At 31.8% G+C, this 12,839-nt stretch overlaps 2 protein-coding genes across 4 annotated transcripts in view; one reads left to right on the top strand and one right to left on the bottom strand.

Moving 5' to 3' along the window:
- LOC118449737 (uncharacterized) overlaps positions 1-3,197 on the bottom strand; it is an 8,854-nt gene extending 5,657 nt beyond the window's left edge. Inside the window, exons 1-2 of the mRNA XM_035884668.2 lie at positions 2,577-3,197; positions 14-200 (exon numbers count right to left, since the gene is read on the bottom strand). Coding sequence (XP_035740561.2) covers positions 14-200; positions 2,577-2,639 — 250 coding nt within the window. The 5' untranslated portion in view covers positions 2,640-3,197. The remainder of the gene's footprint in view (positions 1-13; positions 201-2,576) is intronic.
- Nox (NADPH oxidase) lies at positions 2,896-12,839 on the top strand. Of its 3 annotated transcripts, XM_085661733.1 has the most exons (20): positions 2,896-2,921; positions 3,575-3,780; positions 6,322-6,416; positions 6,527-6,638; positions 6,700-6,797; positions 6,923-7,043; positions 7,476-7,626; positions 7,758-7,968; positions 8,375-8,601; positions 8,726-8,914; positions 9,086-9,279; positions 9,555-9,876; positions 10,193-10,340; positions 10,753-10,913; positions 10,993-11,128; positions 11,221-11,441; positions 11,556-11,749; positions 11,846-12,055; positions 12,173-12,376; positions 12,496-12,839. In XM_085661733.1, exons 2-20 carry the CDS (start codon positions 3,640-3,642, stop codon positions 12,691-12,693), a joined length of 3,333 nt encoding a protein of 1,110 aa, XP_085517859.1. In that variant the 5' UTR covers positions 2,896-2,921; positions 3,575-3,639; the 3' UTR covers positions 12,694-12,839. The 3 variants fall into 3 exon arrangements, with proteins under 3 accessions (XP_085517859.1, XP_035740562.1, XP_035740563.1); XM_035884669.2 differs by lacking the exon at positions 2,896-2,921 and having other exon boundaries at positions 3,298-3,780; XM_035884670.2 differs by lacking the exons at positions 2,896-2,921; positions 3,575-3,780; positions 6,322-6,416; positions 6,527-6,638; positions 6,700-6,797 and having other exon boundaries at positions 6,940-7,054.

Genomic DNA, 12,839 nt, shown 5'->3' with positions numbered 1-12,839 from the left:
AGATGATACGTACCGGGAAATCTAGCAAATGGTACTCCCATACAAGTGATATCCATCTTCGTGAAATCTTCATCATCCTGCACCCAACACATACACATAGTATTAAAGGTGCACGGTACATTGTAAGATTCGATCACGATAGAGATACAATTGATCCAAAATAGAACACCGACGAACCAAAATTCCTTCCGCGATGACATCTGCACCAATCGCAAATAACAATCAATGATTTTCTTTCCGAAGGGAAAAAAAACTTCAAATCTGTTGTAAAAGAGAAGAAAAGAGAAGAGAAAAAAAACAACGGGGAAAGAATAAGAAATGAAACGAACCTTCGTCGAGTCGAACGAATAAAAAAATTCTTTCAATTAAGGAATCATTGATCGGATGAATTTCGTTCGGATGGCCAACGAATCATCTTAAAAACGTTCAAATTTCAATCTTCCCTTCATATTCGTTTCTATCATACGAACCGAAAAACATTTTGGAATAATTCACTGATAATAATTCACTGATAAGTTCAGTTCAACAGTCAGGTTGAGTTCGTTCACGGTTAGTTCCTTTGTAAAGCTCAAATGCCATCGACTCGTTAAACTCGCGCAAGCGCTTCGATGACGAATTTTATGGATCGCAAACGGTATCGAAAACTCGACAGGACGACTTCTTCGTTCATTGTAACATTGACCATCGTGAAAAACTTGAATGAACGAATCGTACTCTAACTGCCGGAGCAACATTTAATAATCTAGAGTATGGAAAAACGTATTAAAAAAAAAAAAAAAAAAAGAAAAAAAAAAAGAAAAAAGAAAGAAATAATGATTCACGTGATAGCGTGAAAACAAAAATTTCATGATATTTTTCATTTTCCAATTAGTTTGTTTCCTATCTCCTTTATGCCTATTCTTTTTTTTCCTTTTTGTTATTTATTTTATTCATTTTTTTATTCAACCATCTTAAAAATCAATTATAAAAAATACACTCTCAACGCTATATTTACATTGAATCTTCTTTGTAGTTATAATAATGGTAGAACTAGTCACTACAAAATCTTCTTTTACCCTGACATTTACAAATATAGTAATGACATAACTAAATTACATATCTCCATTATCATGGTCGTCGAGGCTATAATTCAAGATATTTATCAATAGAATAGAAGGAAACGTAGAATGATTATTTTTCTATATATTTTTTCGAAACGTTTTCTAATCAACGCGAATAGAATAGAAATTTATTATCATAACATACATTTTCAAATTTATAATTCTAATCGAGTGATATATAAATCTGAATGTATTGGTAAATAACGTGTTTACTTAACAAATAAATTCGATATGCTACAATTGATATGTTCCTTTTCTCTCTCTCTCTCTCTCTCTCTCTCTCTCTCTCTCTCTCTCTCTCTCTATTTCTCTCTTTCTCTTTCTCTCTTTCTCACACATCGGTTAACAGCATAAACTGACGTAAACATTATAAACGAATGGTCGATACTCGACATTATTACAAGATAATTTTTATTAAAACAGAATCTTTCATCTTACGCATGTTTAAATATAATATATGTTGTACGTAAATACAATATATATATATATATATATATATATATATATATATATATATATATATATATATGTATATATATATAAGTAAATATATATATATATATATTTAAGAAGGAAAAAAAGAGAAGAAAAAAAATATTTGTCGGAGAGTTGTGATCAAAAATACTGAAGATTGCGATTCGAATATAAACCGAAAGAATACCAAGCCCGTTTCACCGATAAATTTATGATGGAATCCGGTTATACCGAAACTCTCAAAGTTGTGTCAGCTCACCTGCAGGTGCCGACGAAACAAGAAAAGAAAGAAAAGAAAAAGAAAAAAAAGGAGAAGAGAAAAAATGTTAATAATAATGATAATGATGATAATGATGATGATGACGATGATGATGATGATAATGACACGTCGATGACGACGATGATCTTAATTTTAATAAAGATGTTAATCAAAATCACAATTAATCTTTTGATATTCATTACCAAGAACTTTAATATGTTTACTATATGTAAATATTATGTACGTTATATTCATATATTCTATTATTTTAATTCTATTTCATTCAATGAATTTGATTCTAAGGCAAAGCCATTACGAACTATTCGTGTACTTATAAATCTAAATATATAAAGTAAGAGCTTAGAAAAATTTTTTTTTTATAAATAACTAAAGAAATGTTTGTTTCTTAAATAAATTTAATCGGATATATTTTGACGAAATGATTTTACTCGACAAATAAATATTCATAAATAAAATGCAGATATATATATATATATATATGTATATGTATATATATAATATTTGTAAAGTATGATTAAATATAAATAATAAATAATATAAAATAAATGTGATCATATTAACGATCAACCAAATTCTTTCATTAATGAAAATTCACGAGTATAAAACACAGTTGTTAAGCCTCTGATATTTTGACACTAATTTGGTTTCTTTTCTCTCTCTCTCTCTCTCTCTCTCTCTCTCTCTCTCTCTCTCTCTCATACCTCTTATAATATAATAATTACATTATTATTGAAAAGAAAGAGATCTATATGGCCGAAAAGTGAAAGGTATTCTGTCTCTTTCATCTCCACACATGATCTGGATTGGCATAGGGACACATAATATATCTGTCCTTCTCTTCTTCTTCACATCTCTTTTCTCTCCCTCTCTCTCTCTCTCTCTCTCTCTCTCACACATTATTTTTCACCTACTCTCTTGATCACACACACATACATCACACGTATTAACAGACAAACACACATAAGCTTATGTATTCGATCCTCGAACTTCTCCACAACACGTCGACTTTCATTTAACGAGTTTACGCGTCTCCAGTCGGCCGCGAACGAACGAAAACGTTCTCTCACGTATTTACTTACTTACTTACTTACTTACTTACTTACTTACTTACTTACTTACTTACTTATTTACGTACATCTTCAACGCGGTAATACAGACTGTTATAAGTTTAGAGTTGCGAAAATTATTGGATTATTCTAAAAACGTTCGAAATTATCTCTTAATGTGTATTTTACTTATTTCTCATTAATCGATATTGATACAAATCAATAATACATGTACTTCTCTTCCCCTTATGTTTGTCTCGCAGTGAAGTTTACATCTCTTTCATTTTACTTTTTGTTGTTGTCGTCGTCGTCGTCGTCGTCGTCGTCGTCGTCGTCGTCGTCGTTGTTGTTTTCTTCTTTTTTCTTTTTCTTTTTCATTTTCTTTTTCTTTTTCTTTTCTCTTTCTTTTTTTTTTTTTTTTTGTTCTTTTCAAGGAACAAACGTAGAAGGTCGTGAATGAAGACAAAACCCGTTTGTTTGTTTTCTTTTTCTTTGCTGATTTTTTTTCTTTCTTTGCTTTCCACGTAAATTCTCACAGAAGAAACATCAGCCGTAGTATATACGCGAATTACGATAAATTTTGATAATCGTCCATTTGTATTTTCGAGGGTGTTAATTATTTTCTTTCGGACGGGAAGGGGAAATAAGGAGAAAGGGAAAATTTTTATTATAAGGAAAAAAGAAAAAAAGAAAGAAAGAAAGAAAGAGCAACCACAAGCACAACGACAAAAAGGTGACCATGGAAGAGAGTATAAGTTGCATGGAAGAGGAATGCCTCATCGAGAAACGAAGAACAGCGATATTGAAGGAATGTTCTGAATTGTTGAATGAGGACAACCGTTACACGAAAGAAGTATTCAGGAAATTGTTCCAAGATCAGGTACATACATTCATACTAATTGATAATTATTTTTAAAATAAAAAAAAAAAAAAAAAAAAAAAAGAAAGAATTGAAAAAAAATAAAACTAAAATCACTGTAGTGTAAGCCAATCATGCAAAAGGAGAAAGAGAGAGAGGGGGGGGGCGGGAGAAGGAGAAGGAGAAAAGAAAAAAGAAATCGAATGATCTGATTGAGCATGATACACCGATTTACCATCTCAATTACAATTGCAGTGTCACCTACTAATTACGTTGTATCCTCCCAATCAAGAATTCTCGATCTCTTTCTCAAATAAACTACACGCACAAACAAATACACTCGCACGTCCCGAAATTAAAGTGACGGGCACGCTTCGAGAAAAAGAAGAAAAAAAAAAAAGAAAGAAAAAGAAAGAAAGGAAAAGAAATCCAAACAAAAAAAAAAGAGAAAATACAGGACGTGCCAAAAGTTTCTAGATATGCTTAAAAAAAAAAAAAAAAAAAAAAAAAAAAGAATGAAAGTTCCTAACCGATTACAAAAATCGATCGCGCTTCTTCGAAATCTTTTTAAACTTCTAATTGGGCCTCGTAATTTTTCAATCTAAAGGGGAAAGAAAAGAATAACAAACAAAGAAAAGAATTAGCCGAGAAAATCTCGAAAGAGTATAATAATGAACTTTTATGAAACTTTTGATTCATCCTGTATAATAAAACGAAAACGTTCACACGCGAAACAAAATTGAACTGGCAAAATTGGCTTTAAAAAAAGAAACAGGAGAGAGAAAAGAAAAAAGAAATTATCGAGACTAGATCAAAGCGATAAATCATTTTATGAGAAAGAAAGAGAGAGAGAGAGAGAAAATATCGAAAGATATGTTATTACAGTATTAAACAAAAGTGATTTGTGGGCGAGCTACGCACGATCCTAATCGATCAGCTAATCTTTCTTACGACGTAAACTTGAGAGAGAAAGAGAGAGACAGATCTATCAGTTTCTCTCAGAAGCACAGCAACAGTAGTAGGAAATATCTAGTAATTCTAAGGCGATCATGACGACACAATCGAAGGAGACGAGAGACTATACTATCGAAGGACCAGGTTACTTTTCGATCAAGGTGTTCATTCGCCTAAGGCTCGAATGACCTTGGTTGGTGGTGCCTCTGGCATTTTATCTCTCTATCTATCTGTCTATCTCTTTTTTTTCTTCTTTCATTTATCTATTTCTTTCTTTCTTTCTTTCTTTCTTCCTTTCCTTCTTTCTTTTTCTTTTTCTTCTCTTAATTGCTCGACGAAAAGTCTGCATCACATCCTCCGATATGAGTGTTTGAACACTCTCGTTTCCTTCTCTCCTTGTTCGCGCCCATGTTTCTTATCTTACTTTTTTCTCCCTCTTTTTTTCTTCTATGTTATTAATTTACACTCATTTTTATCTTCTTTCTTTAATTATTTTCTTCCTTCGATTTTATTTTTATAATTATTAATTGTAATTCGATTTATTTCTTATTTTAATTTTTAATTAATACGAATGATAATTTCCGAGAAATCGTAACGATCCTATAAATGTCTCAATGAACATTTATCGTATCTTAAATTAATTAAACAAAATCAAAATGGAAATGAAACAAACCATTCTCAATCACGTGAAATATAATATTATACAAACTGAATCAATCAATGATTGATATCTTAGAAACAATTATTCCTTAGTTAGAAGAAAAAAAAAAAGAAAGAAAAAAAAGAAGAAAAAAGAAAAAAGAAACAGAAATTGAGATCATGTCATTTGAAAAAAGGGACCAATCGAAAAAATTGCACGTAATAGTCTATCAATAATTCTAATACTATCGCAGTTAGAAAATTTTTAATTTTTCAATCGACAAATAAAAAAAAATGAATTATTTATCGAATAAACCAAAGAATAACATTGAAACAAGATCGATCGATTATCGTTGGATCATCGGATCCTTGTTTTATTATCGATGATTATCGATGATCCTTGAATCAGAAGATACATTAATAGTAATATCAGATTACTCCAATTCTTTCTTCCTTTTTTTTTCTTTTTTTTCTTTTTTTATTTTTTTCGATTAAAAATTCAATCGGAAGATATAAATCTTTAGATCTTGTAATGTGAAAATGCGATGATTATTAGAGTTCCCTCTTTTTTATTTTTTTTTTTTTTTTATACGATATTTCCATCTCTTTCCCAAGAGATAAGAAAAAGAAAGAGAGAGAGAGAGAGAGAGAGAGAAATGACACATAAGACGATGATTATACCGCTGGCAATGACCCATTTTACAGTAATCATGAAAAATGTAAGCCCGAAGGTATAATACGAGCACTCAGAGAGCGACTATAATTAATATAATAAAAGGCTAAATCCGTGTGTTATGAAAGTCCGCAAGTAAAGATTGGTTACCACTTTCATCCTGCACAAAAGATCATTTTTATATTTGGTACAGGGTCTTCCTACCAGGATCGAAAAAGAACGATCCTTTTTTTGTTTTCATTTATGTTTTTGTCTCAATTTTTGTTTTGTTTTTTTTCTTCATTTTTCTTTTCCAGATTTTTCTCGAAAAATTGTTTGGACTGTTCGATCAGGATCGAGACGAATTATTAAGGCAGGACGAGTGGTTCGAATTTATGAAGGGTAGATTAACGTAAGGGTAGATTATAATATTCCTCGATTAAATTTTCTTCTTCGATTACTTGTTTTATGTCATCTTAATGCTTTTTTCTTTTTTTCTTTTTCTCCTTTTCTTCCTTTCAGAAACGAAAAGCAACACGATTTCATCGATCAAATCGAAAGCGTAGCGTTCGTTTTGTGCGCCGAGAAACCATTGAACTTTACCAGTTTCGTTCAATTGTTCTGTACTAAAGGGGTGAGAATATGATCGGACTTTTTTCTCCTTTCGTCCCTTTAAAACTGATGTCAATTTTTAGGTAGTAGACAAACTCTTTCGATTGATCGATCAAGACAATTTTGGATATGTAACGTCCGTCCAAATCATGGAATTCATTTACAACGTCAGCAATCCAAGGTATAGTCAATAATTAAGGTTGACATGAAGACATTTAAAACATTTAAAACTAATTGACGATCGAAGTTTTTCTACTTTTTTCACTTTTTTTTTTTTTTATTTTTATAATTCATTAAATTCGACAGACCACGTGCGGGCTTTGACAAACGTAGCCTGGAATGGTTAGAAAATATTTTCAAGCAGACAGTGGGCAATCAAAAGGAAATACGTCATGAGGAATTCAAGAAGATAGTCACATCGAAGAACGTAGGCAGGAGGCATGAATGTAGATTACTTTGAACGAAACGAAAAAATGAATAATATTTTCTTTAACGCATTACAATCCAGGATCGAATTTATCATAAGATCTTATTAGACGCAAACTGGGCCCTCGCTTTTCCATACTATTACACTTTGAAATCTTATATATAAAAAAGATAAAAGAAGAAAACAATATATAAACGAAAAATAGCCTAATATATTTAACGAAGACAAAAAATTCAAAAAGAGAAGATAGAATTTAAGAAAAAAAAAAAGAAAGAATGCCTATAAATTTGACAAATTTTGAGATCTCGTAATGAGAGTAACACCTACGATCTTTAAAAGAATAAATGCGATCCTGCGTTCCAACGATAAATTTTCTAAAATAATTCATTCTATAATAAGCGAAATGTCTTAACGAATTAAATCGATTTTCAGCCATTCTTCACGGAACGTGTCTTTCAAATATTCGACAAAGACAATTCTGGGACTATATCGCTTCAAGAATTTATCGACGCCATGCACGAATTTGCTGGAAAATCTGCCGACGACAAAATCAAATTTCTTTTCAAAGTCTACGATATAGATGGTTGGTCATTTCGCAAAATCTAAAAATCATTTATAACGATTTAACGTGAAAAAAATGTATTTTTTTTTTTTTTTTTTATGAAAAACATTTTTTCCTTTTTTTTAATTCTTAAAAATTTGTACAATAAAAAGGCGACGGTCTGATTCAACATCGAGAACTGGAACACGTGATGAGAGCGTGCATGGAAGAAAATGGAATGAAATTCAGCGACGAACAGATCGAGGATCTAACAATGGCACTTGTCGAGGATGCTGATGCCTGTAACCGTGGTGCGATCACGTTCGAGGGATTGAAAAAGCAATTGGAGAAACACGAAGGATTGTTGGAAAATTTATCGATTAGGTTCGTGTCGATTCTATCTATCTATATGATCGAATAAATCAGCCTATAAATAATAAATAAGTTTTATTATTTCAATAGGATCAATACGATTGGATTATATTTTTATAAATTTCTCGGATTAGAATTGAGATCTTTTTAAATAACAATAACAATATTAACAATAATAATAATAATAATAATAATAATAATAATAATAATAATAATAATAATAATAATAATAATAATAATAATAATAATAATAATAATAATAATAATAATAATAATAATAATAATAATAATAATAATAATAATAATAATAATAATAATAATAATAATAATAATAATAAAAGAAAAAATAATTTTCCTCAAATTAAATCAATTTCTTTTCGTTCGATCGGATCGTTAATTAAATTCAATTAAATTGCAGCATAGATCGTTGGTTGGTCCCACCAAAGCCGAAAGACAAAAAAAAATCTTTCCTTGGATTTTTAAAGTCGTTACGACCCTATCAGTTAACGAAGCCCTACATGAAAAATAATTACGTTTACATAGCGTTCATATCGCTCTTTCTAACTATAAACGCAACCCTCTTCGTCTCGAGAATCTTTCAATATCGACGATGGAATGGCTACGTGATCCTGGCACGTGCTTGCGGTAACATTACGCAAAATTTTAGTGAAATAAAATTAGCTTTTTTTATGGAACACAAAATAAAAATATTTCTGCGCCAAAGAATTTTTATTTATTTTACAACAAAAAATATTTCACGAAATCGCAGGTCAATGCTTGAACTTCAACTGTTCGTTCGTTCTTGTTCTGATGCTAAGGCAATGCATAACATTTTTACGAACGAATGGTTTCTCATCGATACTCCCATTGGATCATCATATATATCTTCACAAAATGACTGGGGTTTTGATCGTTGTATTCAGTGTCGTTCACACGGTCATGCATCTTTTAAATTTCGGTGAGTACGACAAAAATATTAAATAAAGAGAGAAAAATTTTGTGAGATGCTTGGAACAAATTAAAGTCAAATTTTCTTAATGCTTTTATTTATATTTAAATAGAAAAAAAAAAAAAAAAAAAAAGAGAGAAAGCAAGAAATTTTCTTCAAAAATCGTTTCATTATTTTCAGGTATCGTTGTTTTAAACGACAAGACATTAAACAACGCGAATTTTACCATGACAGAATGGATTTTCACTAGCAAGCCAAAATTATTCGGATTGGTGGAAGGTTGTGCTAATCCTACCGGTATAGCCCTAATTGTCATACTCGTTGTAATGACCGTCTGTTCGCTGCCATTTGTAAGACGTGGCGGGTGTTTCGAGGTAAAAAGAAAAAGAAAGGAAAAAAAATTGAACAAAGAAACATTCAATGCCAATTTCATAATTTCTTAATGAAAATAATTTTCTCGTTTCTCTCTCTCTCTCTCTCTCTCTCTCTCTTTCTCTCTCTCTCTTTTTCTCTCTCTCTTTTTCTCTCTCTCTCTCTTTCTCTCTCTCTCTCTCTCTTTTTCTCTCTCTTTCTCTCTCTTTCTCTCTCTTTCTCTCTCTCTCTCTCTCTCTCTTTCTCTCTCTCTCTCTCTCTCTTATGTATTTAACAGATCTTCTATTGGTCGCATCTGCTTTACGTACCATTCTGGATTTTAATGATATTCCATGGACCTAACTTTTGGAAATGGTTCGTCGGTCCAGGAGCGATTTATTTAATCGAAAGGATACGAAGACTCGCATGGTCTCGTTCTCAACGTGGGAAAACTTACATAAGTTCCGGTCTCTTGCTACCTTCAAAAGTAACTCATCTGGTGATCAAACGGCCACCAAATTTTGACTTTCATCCCGGTGATTACGTTTTCGTTAATATACCAGTGATAGCACGTTACGAATGGCATCCGTTCACTATCAGCAGTGCTCCGGAACAAGAAGGTGATTAATGATCGTTTCCCTTTAATTAATTCTACTTTTAATTTAGATTGCAAACATATTTGACGTAAGATATTTAAACGAATAATTAATGAACCGTTTGTTTTTTCTATCTCTTTATTTATTTTTATCACGCGAACGAATTTCGTGTTCGAATGGTATCGTTGACGTATTTAGCGAACTAAAGAAAGAAACGAAATGAGTTCAAGGTTCTGAAGACAAAGAAACGAGTCCAGAATAAATTTCAATCGCGTAATGACCGACATAATCTACATATTGTGATATTCATCGACCTACTCTGTATTTTCTTTCTTGACAGATTATATATGGCTTCACATACGAGCTGTGGGTGAATGGACCAACAGCCTGTATTTATATTTCGAGAGGGAACACATGAAACTCCATCGTGGCGACGATTTATCCGTCGATAATGCTAGTAACAACGTTAATCTTACACGTAAAAAATCGTGAGTTTATTAATATTGCGCTTGAAAGCATGCAACACTTTGCACGTAGTCGGTAAAAGCGCTTGCAACATAATCCATATTAACTTTTGCTATAAAAAAAAAAAATGTATACATATTGCCTATTAAAGGGGCTAAAAAAATTTCTCACCTGCACTCTAATGTTGCAAGTGCTATTATCGACCAGTAAAATTTTTAAGCTCCTAAAATTATGCAACATCGCTTACATATATATATATATATATATATATATATATATATATATATATATATATATATAAACGTATTGCCTACCGAACGGGGCGTCAGAATATAAAGCGTGTTGCCTATACTCAAGCGTTATAAATATTACGAAATTAATTAAATCATTTAATGGATTTAAATTATTTTCCAAAACTTATCAAACTCTTTGTAGATTTCTCAGAATTAAATTAGGCAAAGAAGAAAAGGAAGAAACATGCTCGTTACCCGATTCACGTGGTATCGATAATCTCGTTTTCGTTCCTGACGTTAAACCTTCACCCTCATCAAATCCATCGATCAATGAAAATGGAACATTTTTGAAAACTCCGGAATGTAAGCAAATGATGACAGCAAATACGATTTTCCACGTTAAAATTTTACGTAAATTAATAAGATTGATCGTTTGAAATAGGTACACCAAAGGTGATTAAAATGACAAAGGAACCGAAATTACGTCAATTTTTATTGGCCAGTAAAATGCCATTAGAAAAATCATTTTCAGTTCCTGATATGCAAACGAGATATAAGAACAAACAACGTTTGATCGCGTAAGTATCGATTAAATTAAGCTAATGTCATCGCGAATCGAGAAATATTTTATTAAAAAAATTTGTAAATAATTAACTTCGTTAACATATAGATTACGCGATTATGGGAGATCAGAATCCGAAAGGAGTTTCGACGAATGTCAGATACGCCAGGCTCGCATGAAATCTTTAGGCATAGCTTATCTAAGCCCGCAAAACAAATCCCTGGCTCAGAGTTTTCGATACATGAGAACGAAACCCACAATAATAGCGTTTAAAACGCCGAGTTTTGAAAATTGCGAATACGAAGAAGGAGGAACGAACTTGAACAGCGGTAAACTTTAATAAGAAAAAAAAAAATCCATTGGAATTATTTTTTTTATGGAGAATAATTGTTACAAACAAACGATTGTCTGTAATTCTTTCCTTTTTTTCTTTTTTTTTTCAGCCACGACGACGATCACAGAACAGAAAAATATTAACTCTCCAGCTTCCTCGGTCGGACAGGAAACTGCAGAGGAAGGAAGATTCAACAAAATATTCGAAGAAACTAAAGTATATGAGAAAACTAAAACGATAGAAATTAGAATCGAAACGGCATCGAATACAACTATAAATTATCCAGTTGGAAAACCATTAGAGGTGAACCAATTTATTATATCATCAGTTATAAGTTAACAATTAAAATGTCCGATGGAAAATAATCCGATAACGTACCGATAATGAATCTTGATTTAGATATTTTTGGATGGTCCATACGGTGCACCCTCGAGTCATATATTCCAAGCACAGCACGCAGTATTAATTGCAACCGGTATCGGAGTAACCCCATTCGCTTCTATCCTTCAATCGATCATGCATCGATATTGGGAAGCTAGGCATACTTGTCCTAAATGCAAATTTTCTTGGGCTAACGAAATACCACCTACTGTGATGCATCTACGAAAGGTGATTAGAAATCATTAGGAAAAGAAAATGATTAGTAAAAAATGTAACAATCCATCGAAATCGTCGTCGCGTATAATCGAATATATTATAAAAGTTGATCTAATTCTTGACACATAGGTCGATTTCTTCTGGATCAATCGAGATCAACGTTCCTTCGAATGGTTCGTCAACTTACTATCACAACTCGAGATGGAACAGGCCGAATTAGGTATAGCCATGGAACGTTTTCTCGAAATGCACATGTATATTACAAGTGCATTACAAAAGAACGACATGAAGGCTGTAGGCTTGCAACTGGCAATGGATTTACTTCACGAAAAGGTTCATTTATTTTTCCTTTGATAAAAATCTAATCTCATGAAGAACTATGATAAAATGATTTTTTTCTCTTTTTCTTTTTTTTTTTCTTTTTTTTTTGTCCTCCTTATCTTACTCCTTAGGAAAAACGAGATCTCATCACGGGATTGAAAACAAGAACGAACGCTGGCCGTCCAAATTGGGACAAAGTGTTCAAGCAACTTCAAGATAGAAAAAAGGGCAAAGTTACTGTATTTTATTGTGGCCCACCTCAGTTGGCGAGAATTCTCCGGTACAAATGCGATCAATTTGGATTTAATTTTCGAAAGGAATCCTTTTAATTCTATAATTTCTTCGTTCTATTCTTTTTTCTCTGTTTTTTTTTCTTCTTTTTCTTTTTTCAAAATTACGATCGATATCTCGCTCTCGTATTCCCGATTATTTTTTGATTTAAATAATCGAATCTATGTGGCCGACTTCTAGAACA

Source organism: Vespa mandarinia, chromosome 15 (assembly GCF_050613455.1).
Source record: "Vespa mandarinia isolate Hongniang chromosome 15, ASM5061345v1, whole genome shotgun sequence".
Classification (NCBI taxonomy): Eukaryota; Metazoa; Arthropoda; class Insecta; order Hymenoptera; family Vespidae; genus Vespa; species Vespa mandarinia.
Note: the sequence above shows the minus strand (reverse complement) of the source record. Positions and strands in the feature narration are given on the sequence as shown.